General features: G+C 42.1%; 1 protein-coding gene across 9 annotated transcripts in view; it reads left to right on the top strand.

The window, feature by feature from the left end:
• The first annotated feature begins 10,468 nt into the window (after positions 1 to 10,468).
• The window catches only part of LOC118378188 (tight junction protein ZO-1-like), a 287,079-nt gene continuing 284,030 nt past the window's right edge, over positions 10,469 to 13,517 (top strand). For 3 of the 9 annotated variants that reach the window (XM_052466583.1, XM_052466589.1, XM_052466588.1), the window contains exon 1: positions 10,471 to 11,000. In XM_052466583.1, coding sequence (XP_052322543.1) covers positions 10,849 to 11,000 — 152 coding nt within the window. In that variant the 5' untranslated portion in view covers positions 10,471 to 10,848. Of the gene's footprint in view, positions 11,001 to 13,517 lie in introns of all 9 variants that reach the window. The other 6 variants (XM_052466581.1, XM_052466587.1, XM_052466586.1 and 3 more) reach the window with 4 other exon arrangements.

Below are 13,517 nucleotides of genomic sequence, written 5' to 3'. Positions count from 1 at the left end.
CTATTCCCTATATATAGTGCACTACTTTAGACCAGAGCCCTATAGAACCCTGTTCCCTATATATAGAGCACTACTTTAGACCAGAGCCCTATAGAACCCTATTCCCTATATAGTGCACTACTTTAGACCAGAGCCCTATAGAACCCTATTCCCTATATAGTGCACTACTTTAGACCAGAGTCCCTATAGAACCCTATTCCCTATATAGTGCACTACTTTAGACCAGAGCCCTATATAACCCTATTCCCTATATAGTGCACTACTTTAGACCAGAGCCCTATAGAACCCTATTCCCTATATAGTGCACTACTTTAGACCAGAGCCCTATAGAACCCTATTCCCTATATAGTGCACTACTTTAGACCAGAGCCCTATATAACCCTATTCCCTATATAGTGCACTACTTTAGACCAGAGCCCTATAGAACCCTATTCCCTATATAGTGCACTACTTTAGACCAGGGCCGACCGCCAAATAACTTGGAATGTCAGTGCATATTATGAGTGTTTTTCTTTCGGAGCAGAGAAATATTAATTCCTATTATCACATCAGCATTAGCATTAGCATTAGATGGTGTTGCCTGGAGTGACGCGTCTGTGACAGTAGGAAGAAATGACATCACGAGTGTAGAGGGAGCCAACTGGCTGCATTTCATTCCAAGAAGATGTCCCCTCCCCTATGCCCTTGTTCACTCCCCATGTTCATCAGATCTGTGAAAGCTGGAGAGATGTAGGCAACACTGTTGCTCCATGTCGTTTCTGTTGAATGACCTCTGGTCTAAAGTAGTGCACTATATAGGGAACAGGGTTCTATAGGGCTCTGGTCTAAAGTAGTGCACTATATAGGGAATAGGGTTCTATAGGGCTCTGGTCTAAAGTAGTGCACTATATAGGGAATAGGGTTCTATAGGGCTCTGGTCTAAAGTAGTGCACTATATAGGGAATAGGGTTCTATAAGGCCTCTGGTCTAAAGTAGTGCACTATATAGGGAATAGGGTTCTATAGGGCTCTGGTCTAAAGTAGTGCACTATATAGGGAATAGGGTTCTATAAGGCCTCTGGTCTAAAGTAGTGCACTATATAGGGAATAGGGTTCTATAGGGCTCTGGTCTGAAGTAGTGCACTATATAGGGAATAGGGTTCTATAGGGACTCTGGTCTAAAGTAGTGCACTATATAGGGAATAGGGTTCTATAGGGCTCTGGTCTAAAGTAGTGCACGATATAGGGAATAGGGTTCTATAGGGCCCTGATCTAAAGTAGTGCACTATATAGGGAATAGAGTTCTATAGGGCTCTGGTCTAAAGTAGTGCACTATATAGGGAATAGGGTTCTATAGGGCTCTGGTCTAAAGTAGTGCACTATATAGGGAATAGAGTTCTATAGGGCTCTGGTCTAAAGTAGTGCACTATATAGGGAATAGGGTTCTATAGGGCTCTGGTCTAAAGTAGTGCACTATATAGGGAATAGGGTTCTATAGGGACTCTGGTCTAAAGTAGTGCACTATATAGGGAATAGAGTTCTATAGGGCTCTGGTCTAAAGTAGTGCACTATATAGGGAATAGGGTTCTATAGGGCTCTGGTCTAAAGTAGTGCACTATATAGGGAATAGGGTTCTATAGGGCTCTGGTCTAAAGTAGTGCACTATATAGGGAATTGGGTTCTATAGGGCCCTGATCTAAAGTAGTGCACTATATAGGGAATAGAGTTCTATAGGGCTCTGGTCTAAAGTAGTGCACTATATAGGGAATAGGGTTCTATAGGGCTCTGGTCTAAAGTAGTGCACTATATAGGGAATAGGGTTCTATAGGGCCCTGGTCTAAAGTAGTGCACTATATAGGGAATAGGGTTCTATAGGGCTCTGGTCTAAAGTAGTGCACTATATAGGGAATAGGGTTCTATAGGGCTCTGGTCTAAAGTAGTGCACTATATAGGGAATAGGGTTCTATAGGGCTCTGGTCTAAAGTAGTGCACTATATAGGGAATAGGGTTCTATAGGGCCCTGGTCTAAAGTAGTGCACTATATATGGGATAGAGTTCTATAGGGCTCTGGTCTAAAGTAGTGCACTATATAGAGAATAGAGTTCTATAGGGCTCTGGTCTAAAGTAGTGCACTATATAGGGGATAGGGTGCCATTTGGGATTCAATCAGTGGCTGCTGTGTGTTCAGCTTCCTTAAATGTCCTGGAGGCTTGAGGTCCTGGTGCCACTGGTGACCTGGATGAAGAAGAAGACGAAGGAAAAGAAGACGAAGAAGAAGACGAAGGAGGAGAAGAAGAAGAAGAAGAAGGAGAAGAAGAAGGAAAAGTAGAAGTAGAAGAGGAAGGAGATGAAGAAGAAGAAGGAGAAGAAGAAGGAGAAGGAGAAGTAGAAGAGGAAGGAGATGAAGAAGTAGAAGAGGAAGGAGAAGAAGAAGAAGAGGAAGGAGAAGAAAAAGTAGAAGAAGGAGAGGAAGGAGATGAAGAAGAAGAAGAAGAAGGAGAAGTAGAAGTAGAAGAGGAAGGAGATGAAGAAGTAGAAGAGGTAGGAGAAGTAGAAGTAGAAGAGGAAGGAGATGAAGAAGTAGAAGAGGAAGGAGAAGAAGGAGATGAAGAAGGAGAAGTAGAAGTAGAAGAGGAAGGAGATGAAGGAGAAGTAGAAGAGGGAGGAGATAAAGAAGAGGAAGAAGGAGAAGTAGAAGTAGAAGAGGAAGGAGAAGAAGGAGAAGAGGAAGGAGAAGAAGAAGTAGAAGAGGAAGGAGAAGAAGGAGAAGAGGAAGGAGAAGAAGAAGTAGAAGAGGAAGGAAATGAAGAAGTAGAAGAGGAAGGAGAAGAAGGAGATGAAGAAGGAGAAGTAGAAGTAGAAGAGGAAGGAGATGAAGAAGAAGGAGAAGTAGAAGTAGAAGAGGAAGGAGATGAAGAAGTAGAAGAAGGAGAAGTAGAAGTAGAAGAGGAGGGAGAAGAAGGAGAAGAAGAAGGAGAAGTAGAAGTAGAAGAGGAAGGAGAAGAAGGAGAAGAGGAAGGAGAAGAAGAAGAAGAAGAAGAAGAAGGAGGAGTAGAAGTAGAAGAAGAAGTAGAAGAGGAAGGAGAAGAAGAAGGAGAAGAGGAAGGAGAAGAGGAAGGAGATGAAGAAGTAGAAGAGGAAGGAGAAGAAGGAGATGAAGAAGGAGAAGTAGAAGTAGAAGAGGAAGGAGATGAAGGAGAAGAAGAAGAAGAAGAAGAAGAAGAAGAAGAAGAAGAAGAAGAAGAAGAAGAAGAAGGAGAAGTAGAAGAAGAAGAAGAAGAAGAAGAAGAAGAGAAGTAGAAGTAGAAGAGGAAGGAGATGAAGAAGTAGAAGAAGGAGAAGTAGAAGTAGAAGAGGAAGGAGATGAAGAAGTAGAAGAGGAAGGAGAAGAAGGAGATGAAGAAGGAGAAGTAGAAGATGAAGGAGATGAAGGAGAAGAAGTAGAAGAGGAAGGAGATGAAGAATTAGAAGAGGAAGGAGAAGAAGGAGATGAAGAAGGAGAAGTAGAAGTAGAAGAGGAAGGAGAAGAAGGAGAAGAAGAAGTAGAAGAGGAAGGAAATGAAGAAGTAGAAGAGGAAGGAGAAGAAGGAGATGAAGAAGGAGAAGAAGGAAAAGCAGAAGGAGAAGTAGAAGTAGAAGAGGAAGGAGATGAAGAAGTAGAAGAGGAAGGAGAAGAAGGAGAAGAGGAAGGAGAAGAAGAAGAAGGAGGAGTAGAAGTAGAAGTAGAAGAGGAAGGAGAAGAAGGAGAAGTAGAAGTTGAAGAGGAAGGAGATGAAGGAGAGGAAGAAGGAGAAGTAGAAGTAGAAGAGGAAGGAGAAGAAGAAGTCGAAGAGGAAGGAGAAGAAGAAGGAGAAGAAGGAGAAGAAGTAGAAGAGGAAAGAAAACAAGGAGAAGAGGAAGGAGAAGAAGAAGAAGAAGAAGAAGAAGTAGAAGTAGAAGGAGAAGAAGGAGAAGAAGAAGGAGAAGAAGAAGTAGAGGAGGAAGGAGAAGAAGGAGATGAAGAAGGAGAAGTAGAAGTAGAAGAGGAAGGAGAAGAAGGAGATGAAGAAGGAGAAGAAGAAGAAGAAGAGGAAGGAGAAGAAGGAGAAGAAGAAGGATATGAAGAAGGAGAAGTAGAAGTAGAAGAGGAATGAGAAGAAGGAGAAGAAGAAGGAGAAGTAGAAGTAGAAGAGGAAGGAGATGAAGGAGAAGAAGAAGGAGAAGTAGAAGTAGAAGAGCAAGGAGAAGAAGAAGTAGAAGAGGAAGGAGAAGAGGAAGGAGAAGAAGGAGATGAAGAAGGAGAAGTAGAAGTAGAAGAGGAAGGAGAAGAAGGAGATGAAGAAGGAGAAGAAGAAGAAGAAGAGGAAGGAGAAGAAGGAGAAGAAGAAGGATATGAAGAAGGAGAAGTAGAAGTAGAAGAGGAATGAGAAGAAGGAGAAGAAGAAGGAGAAGTAGAAGTAGAAGAGGAAGGAGATGAAGGAGAAGAAGAAGGAGAAGTAGAAGTAGAAGAGCAAGGAGAAGAAGAAGTAGAAGAGGAAGGAGAAGAGGAAGGAGAAGAAGGAGATGAAGAAGGAGAAGTAGAAGTAGAAGAGGAAGGAGAAGAAGGAGATGAAGAAGGAGAAGAAGAATTAGAAGAGGAAGGAGAAGAAGGAGAAGAGGAAGGAGAAGAAGAAGTAGAAGAGGAAGGAGAAGAAGAAGGAGAAGAAGGAGAAGTAGAAGTAGAAGAGGAAGGAGATGAAGGAGAAGAAGAAGGAGAAGTAGAAGTAGAAGAGCAAGGAGAAGAAGAAGTAGAAGAGGAAGGAGAAGAGGAAGGAGAAGAAGGAGATGAAGAAGGAGAAGTAGAAGTAGAAGAGGAAGGAGAAGAAGGAGATGAAGAAGGAGAAGAAGAATTAGAAGAGGAAGGAGAAGAAGGAGAAGAGGAAGGAGAAGAAGAAGTAGAAGAGGAAGGAGAAGAAGAAGGAGAAGAAGGAGAAGTAGAAGTAGAAGAGGAAGGAGAAGACGTAGAAGAGGAAGGAGAAGAAGAAGGAAAAGAGGAAGGAGAAGAAGAAGTAGAAGAGGAAGGAGAAGAGGAAGGAGAAGAAGGAGATGTAGAAGTAGAAGAGGAAGGAGAAGAAGGAGATGAAGAAGGAGAAGAAGAATTAGAAGAGGAAGGAGAAGAAGGAGAAGAGGAAGGAGAAGAAGAAGTAGAAGAGGAAGGAGAAGAAGAAGGAGAAGAAGGAGAAGTAGAAGTAGAAGAGGAAGGAGAAGACGTAGAAGAGGAAGGAGAAGAAGAAGGAAAAGAGGAAGGAGAAGAAGGAGATGAAGAAGGAGAAGTAGAAGAGGAAGTAGAAGAAGGAGAAGAAGAAGGAGAAGTAGAAGTAGAAGAGGAAGGAGAAGAAGAAGTAGAAGAGGAAGGAGAAGAAGAAGGAGAAGAGGAAGGAGAAGAAGGATATGAAGAAGGAGAAGTAGAAGAGGAAGGAGAAGAAGAAGGAGAAGTAGAAGGAGAAGAAGGAGAATAAGAAGGAGAAGAGGAAGGAGAAGAAGGAGAAGAAGAAGTGGAAGAGGAAGGAGAAGAAGGAGAAGAGGAAGGAGATGAAGAAGTAGAAGAGGAAGGATATGAAGAAGAAGAAGTAGAAGAGGAAGGAGAAGAAGAACATATTAGGACAATATTGAAGAAGAAGAAAGGGGAAGAAGAAGACGAAGGAGAAGAAGGAGAAGAAGGAGAAGAAGAAGGAGATGAAGAAGAAGAAGTAGAAGAGGAAGGAGAAGAAGAACATATTAGGACAATATTGACATTTCTGGAAAATTTGCTAACAAATTGCCAAACAAATCTTTCAACCATGTCTGTCAGTATATTGTTGAGGGCTGCTGAGTTTATAAACATGCGATGTCCTTCAGATGCCACTTCATTCTTGGTTCACCTCACAATAGAGTGACACTGATAGAAATGGAATCTCTAGAAAGGGCTTGGAACCTTTGACAGGGATGATTTAACTTGAGATGGCTTGCCAGGTCTGAGATAAATAACTGTTTATCTACATTTAAGAGAGAGCACAGTTTTTCTGTGTCCTTAACCAACTATTTAAAAGGTAATGAGATCCAGATCCTTGAATAACATTGGTTGACTAATTCCCAAATTAGCTCAATGCTCTGTCGCTACTCCATAGTCTAATGCTGTGTAGCTACTCCATAGTCTAATGCTCTGTAGCTACTCCATAGTCTAATGCTCTGTAGCTACTCCATAGTCTAATGCTGTGTAGCTACTCCATAGTCTAATGCTCTGTAGCTACTCCATAGTCTAATGCTCTGTAGCTACTCCATAGTCTAATGCTCTGTAGCTACTCCATAGTCTAATGCTCTGTAGCTACTCCATAGTCTAATGCTCTGTAGCTACTCCATAGTCTAATGCTCTGTAGCTACTCCATAGTCTAATGATCTGTAGCTACTCCATAGTCTAATGCTCTGTAGCTACTCCATAGTCTAATGCTCTGTAGCTACTCCATAGTCTAATGCTCTGTAGCTACTCCATAGTCTAATGCTCTGTAGCTACTCCATAGTCTAATGCTGTGTAGCTACTCCATGGTCTAATGCTCTGTAGCTACTCCATAGTCTAATGCTCTGTAGCTACTCCATAGTCTAATGCTGTGTAGCTACTCCATAGTCTAATGCTCTGTAGCTACTCCATAGTCTAATGCTGTGTAGCTACTCCATAGTCTAATGCTCTGTAGCTACTCCATAGTCTAATGCTGTGTAGCTACTCCATAGTCTAATGCTCTGTAGCTACTCCATAGTCTAATGCTCTGTAGCTACTCCATAGTCTAATGCTCTGTAGCTACTCCATGGTCTAATGCTCTGTAGCTACTCCATAGTCTAATGCTGTGTAGCTACTCCATAGTCGAATGCTCTGTAGCTACTCCATAGTCTAATGATCTGTAGCTACTCCATAGTCTAATGCTCTGTAGCTACTCCATAGTCTAATGCTCTGTAGCTACTCCATAGTCTAATGCTCTGTAGCTACTCCATAGTCTAATGCTCTGTAGCTACTCCATAGTCTAATGCTCTGTAGCTACTCCATAGTCTAATGCTCTGTAGCTACTCCATAGTCTAATGCTCTGTAGCTACTCCATAGTCTAATGCTCTGTAGCTACTCCATGGTCTAATGCTCTGTAGCTACTCCATAGTCTAATGCTCTGTAGCTACTCCATAGTCTAATGCTGTGTAGCTACTCCATAGTCTAATGCTCTGTAGCTACTCCATAGTCTAATGCTCTGTAGCTACTCCATAGTCTAATGCTGTGTAGCTACTCCATAGTCTAATGCTCTGTAGCTACTCCATAGTCTAATGCTCTGTAGCTACTCCATAGTCTAATGCTCTGTAGCTACTCCATAGTCTAATGCTCTGTAGCTACTCCATAGTCTAATGCTGTGTAGCTACTCCATGGTCTAATGCTCTGTAGCTACTCCATAGTCTAATGCTCTGTAGCTACTCCATAGTCTAATGCTCTGTCGCTACTCCATAGTCTAATGCTCTGTAGCTACTCCATAGTCTAATGCTCTGTAGCTACTCCATAGTCTAATGCTCTGTAGCTACTCCATAGTCTAATGCTCTGTAGCTACTCCATAGTCTAATGCTCTGTAGCTACTCCATAGTCTAATGCTCTGTAGCTACTCCATAGTCTAATGCTCTGTAGCTACTCCATAGTCTAATGCTCTGTAGCTACTCCATAGTCTAATTGACATAATATACAGTACCAGTCAAAAGATTGGACACACCTACTCATTCCAGGGTTTTTCTTTATTTTTACTATTTTCTACATTGTAGAATAATAGTGAAGACATCAACACTATGAAATAACACATATGGAATCATGTAGTAACCAAAAAAGCGTTAAACAAATCAACATATATTTTATATTTGAGTCTTCCAAGTAGCCACTCTTTGCCTTGATGACAGCTTTGCACACTTTAGGTATTCTCTCAACCAGCTTTGTGAGGTAGTCACCTGGAATGCAAAGAGAAATGACAGTCCATCATTAATTAACACATGAAGGTAAGTCAATCCGGAAAGTTGAAGAACTTTGAAAGTTTCTTTAAGTGCAGTCACAAAAACCATCAAGCGCTATGATGAAACTGGCTCTCATGAGGACCGCCACAGGAAAGGAAGACCCAGAGTTACCTCTGCTGCAGAGGATAAGTTCATTAGAGTTAACTTTTCAGAGGGGACTGTGTGAATCAGGTCTTCATGGTCAAATTGCTGCAAAGAAACCAATACTAAAGGACACCAATGATAATAAGAGACTGGTGGAAATCTATCCTTTGGTCTGATGAGTTCAAATTTGAGATGTTTGGTTCCAACCACCGTGTCTTTGTGAGACGCAGAGTAGCTGAACGGATGATCTCCATGTGTGGTTCCCACCGCGAAGCATGGAGGAGGAGGTGTGGTGGTGTGGAAGTGCTTTGCTGGTGACACTGTAGGTGATTTATTTAGATTTCAAGGCACACTTAACCAGCATGGCTCCCACAGCATGGCTCCCACAGCATGACTATATGCCATCCCATCTGGTTTGCTCTTAGTGGGACTATCATTTGTTTTTCAACAGGACAATGACCCAACACACCTCCAGGCTGTGTAAGGGAAATTTGACTAAGAAGGAGAGTGATGGAGCGCTGCATCAGATGACCTGGCCTCCACAATCACCCGACCTCCACCCAATTGAGATGGTTTGGAATGAGTTGGACCACAGAGTGAAGGAAAAGCAGCCAACAAGTGCTCAGCATATGTGGGTTATTCCTTCAAGACTGTTGGAAAAGCATTCCAGGTGAAGCTGGTTGAGAGAATATCAATAGTGTGCAAAGGCAAAAGGTGGCCACTTTGAAGACTCTAAAATCTAAACTATATTTTGATTTGTTTAACACTTTTTTCATTACTACACGATTCCATGTGTGTTATTTCATAGTCCCCAGTGAAAGTTGCGCTCCTGCTGTGAAAGCTGAGCCTTTACATAAAGTAGTAGAAGAAAACAAAAACCACGTGTTAGTTCTTCCCAAAGCCATATATTTAAATAAGTAAATACATAGTCATGGGTCTATCCATAGGGACTCTCCCAGTGGCAAGTCATCTAGCTGCCTCCACCTGAGATGGTCTCTGTCCTCTGTCCAGTGGTGCTGAAACAGACCCGGAATACCGATTGTGTCGCTGTCCTCTGTCCAGTGGTGCTGAAACAGACCCGGAATACCGATTGTGTCTCTGTTCACTTTCAGTGGTGCTGAAACAGGCTTTGGAGGGACCAAGAGAAGATAGATGTTGAAGATGGGCTGGAAGCCATTGGCAGCTTTCCATTAGCTTAGTGCAGGTTAGCTTAGTGCAGGTTGGCTTAGTGCAGGTTGGCTTAGTGCAGGTTAGCTTAGTGCAGGTTGGCTTAGTGCAGGTTAGCTTAGTGCAGGTTGGCTTAGTGCAGGTTAGCTTAGTGCAGGTTGGCTTAGTGCAGGTTAGCTTAGTGCAGGTTGGCTTAGTGCAGGTTAGCTTAGTGCAGGTTGGCTTAGTGCAGGTTGGCTTAGTGCAGGTTGGCTTAGTACAGGTTAGCTTAGTGCAGGTTAGCTTAGTGCAGGTTGTCTTAGTGCAGGTTGGCTTAGTGCAGGTTAGCTTAGTACAGGTTGGCTTAGTACAGGTTGGCTTAGTACAGGTTAGGTTAGTGCAGGTTGGCTTAGTACAGGTTGGCTTAGTAGAGGTTGGCTTAGTACAGGTTAGCTTAGTGCAGGTTAGCTTAGTTCAGGTTGGTTTAGTGCAGGTTAGCTTAGTGCAGGTTGGCTTAGTGCAGGTTGTCTTAGTGCAGGTTGGCTTAGTACAGGTTAGCTTAGTACAGGTTGGCTTAGTACAGGTTGGCTTAGTACAGGTTAGCTTAGTGCAGGTTGGCTTAGTACAGGTTGGCTTAGTACAGGTTGGCTTAGTACAGGTTAGCTTAGTGCAGGTTAGCTTAGTTCAGGTTGGTTTAGTGCAGGTTAGCTTAGTGCAGGTTAGCTTAGTGCAGGTTGGCTTAGTACAGGTGGGCTTAGTACAGGTGGGCTTAGTGCAGGTTGGCTTAGTACAGGTTGGCTTAGTGCAGGTTGGCTTAGTGCAGGTTAGCTTAGTGCAGGTTGGCTTAGTGCAGGTTGGCTTAGTGCAGGTTAGCTTAGTGCAGGTTAGCTTAGTGCAGGTTGGCTTAGTACAGGTTGGCTTAGTACAGGTGCTGCACTGACAAGTAGGCTTTTTATGACTGGTTTGCCTATGTCATCACAAATGATTGCAAATCCCACGAAATTGTAATCTTGTTAAGACTACTACTTACATGGAAAGTCATCAAATTCACGACGAGGGAAGAATTCAGTTAGAGATGTTTTAGCTTTATGGAAAGGAAAGGTTTAAAGTATCTCCGATGTTTGACCCCATAAGTAGATGCGACAAGAGAACATCCTCAAACCCACCCACCTCCCTCATTCCCTCTCTTTCTCCCACTCGCTCTCCCTGTGCCTCTGACAACACACTCCCCACTACCTCACGATCGATCAGACGCTTGAACCAACGCCGCAGCACTTGACCGTTATTCACAGACTGTTTTACAGCAAAGTGAGAAAGGTAAAAAGGAAAGGGAGAATATAAAATGATGTTTAAATCTTGACTTTAAAAAAATATAAAAAATTCGAATGGATTGGGCGATCTATTCGGAGTGCTAATAGGATAAGATGAGAGTCGTCTTGGTTACTGTCATTCGAGACATGGCTCTTAGTCGCGGTATGGCACCTTTCTCTCAGTTCCTCGGGGAGTGTTTCCCCTGTCAGTCCTTCACCGCTACTGGAAATGGCGTTGAGATGATGCTGAACAAGGAAGACGCAGTAAAGGCAGACGCTGCCAGGGAATAAACTACTACTACTACTATATGATTACCTGTGCTTTTCTTTGGGTTGGATTCATAGTAGCGGTGGACAATACCATGGTGAATTACCAGAAATATATTACTGTTATGCAGCTGGCTCTGGGGGTGACCTCCTACAACAAAGAACATCATCTTCCTCCCAGGAAATCGTTGTGGTGAGTATGAATATGATTTAGTGCTCTTTCTGCCTGCTGCAGCGGATGATTCAGGATCATTATGGGATGCCGCCAGCCAGCCAGGTTGATGGTCTGATCAGGGGCATTCTTCTATAGCGGGGGCGCCACGCGCCAAGCTGTCATCTCCGGCACATCCTTTTATAATAAGAGGGGTTATGGGCGGAGAAGAAACCAGAGAGAATCGTTATATGGTAGCTACGGCAGGTCGAGCAGACTCAATCTGCAAGATTAGCATTTTGTGTTTCGCTGTGATATATATTTCAGAAGCAAGTTCAGTGACAATCTACCGCGTAGCCAGCCTGCCCTCTCTCTCTCTCTCTCTCTCTCTGCACCATGTTGCAATCATTAGGCTACAACAACTCCAGCACTAGTCAATATGCTGTAGGCTATAGGTAAACTCTGCATGCCCTGTGTTTGCCTGCCTTCCAGCGCGTGTGTGTATGTGCGTGCATTAATTCGTGCGCTCGGGGCGTTGGTGACAGGTTATTGCATTTAAAGAGAAATACATTATAAAGCTTTCCAAATTGAGTGTGTTTGTTCAATGCATTATAGGAGACTCATTGTTATGTTTACGCCTCTGTAGCTTCATGCTTCTGCTCCTCTGTGATGTCATGCTTCTTTAAATTCACTGACAGTTCTGCTATTGCTACTACTTTCTCATACACTTTCATTATCCTAACTAATTGCCTAGTGACGTGTTGAATCCCCAATAACTCCCTCTACAGTAATGTAGGTAATTAATAAACATTTAAAACATGAAAAAAAATGTATTTTCCTGTTTTTCTTTATTTATACATTCCATTTTAAACTGAATTGCAGCCGAGGGACTAGTGCCCTATATATAGGGAATAGGGCCTTGGTCAAAACTAGTGCACTATATATAGGGAATAGGGCCTTGGTCAAAACTAGTGCACTATATATAGGGAATAGGGCCTTGGTCAAAACTAGTGCACTATATATAGGGAATAGGGCCTTGGTCAAAACTAGTGCACTATATATAGGGAATAGGGCCTTGGTCAAAACTAGTGCACTATATTTAGGGAATAGGGCCTTGGTCAAAACTAGTGCACTATATTTAGGGAATAGGGCCTTGGTCAAAACTAGTGCACTATATATAGGGAATAGGGCCTTGGTCAAAACTAGTGCACTATATATAGGGAATAGGGCCTTGGTCAAAACTAGTGCACTATATTTAGGGAATAGGGCCTTGGTCAAAACTAGTGCACTATATTTAGGGAATAGGGCCTTGGTCAAAACTAGTGCACTATATTTAGGGAATAGGGCCTTGGTCAAAACTAGTGCACTATATATAGGGAATAGGGCCTTGGTCAAAACTAGTGCACTATATATAGGGAATAGGGCCTTGGTCAAAACTAGTGCACTATATATAGGGAATAGGGCCTTGGTCAAAACTAGTGCACTATATATAGGGAATAGGGCCTTGGTCAAAACTAGTGCACTATAATTAGGGAATAGGGTGTTATTTGGGATGCTACCTTTCCTCTCATCTCCATGAAACATTCTAATTAATGAATTCTAATTCTAATTCTAATTCATGAATTAACATTCTAATTCTAATGAATGAATTAACATTCTAATTCATACTTTATTCTTTCTGGGTGTTCTTGTGTCTTTGCATCCATTTCAATCAATGCGTTTCAAAATATAAGTGCTGATCTAGAATCTGTTTAGCCTTTTAGATCAGAATGAAAAAGATTATATGGAAACAGTTGGGGCCCTGATCCTAGATCAACACTCTTACTCTGAGACACTTTATGGGTCATCTTCCCATCCTGTCCTGTGAAGCTTTGCCATTCACCTTGTTGACCTCAGCAGAGAAACGATCCTTCTTCTAATTGTCTAAGTCTTGCAGTATTTTTTAAAGCATCTCAGAGTATGAGTGCTGATCTAGGATCAGGTCCCCCCCATCCATATAATGCTGTGATATAGGATATAAAAGGCGAAACCGATCCAAGATCAACACTCATCTGGGCCTAGAAAAACAATTGTAATTGTCACTCGGTCTTACAGTAAGCAGAACAGCTCAGTCGTCCGAACAGGAGCTGTGGAGGGAGAAGGGGTTTCTCTACTTACGACGGGATTACAGTTCTGTTCTAAAAAGAAAAGAAGACAAGTTAATTTGTCAGTCAATAGCCTCTTCAGCACATTGCTGTTGGGAGATCATTTCCGCCCGATAATGCTTGGACACTTTGGCATGGCTCCATTGAGGTTAGGCTTAAGTCAACACTCATTTCAACAGATTACAATAGTTAAGAGTATAATATTTTTTAAATAAAAAGGTTTATTTTACCCTTATTTTCCCAGGCAGGTCAATTAAGAACAAATTGTTATTTACAACATAATTTAATATAATGGAATATATTAGAATATAATTGAATAGATTAGAATATAATTAAATAGATTAGAATATAATGGAATAGATTAGAATATAATTGAATAGATTAGAATATAATTGAATAGATTAGAATATAATTA

The sequence above is a fragment of the Oncorhynchus keta genome, chromosome 17, assembly GCF_023373465.1.
Source record: "Oncorhynchus keta strain PuntledgeMale-10-30-2019 chromosome 17, Oket_V2, whole genome shotgun sequence".
In the NCBI taxonomy this organism is placed as follows: Eukaryota; Metazoa; Chordata; class Actinopteri; order Salmoniformes; family Salmonidae; genus Oncorhynchus; species Oncorhynchus keta.
Note: the sequence above shows the minus strand (reverse complement) of the source record. Positions and strands in the feature narration are given on the sequence as shown.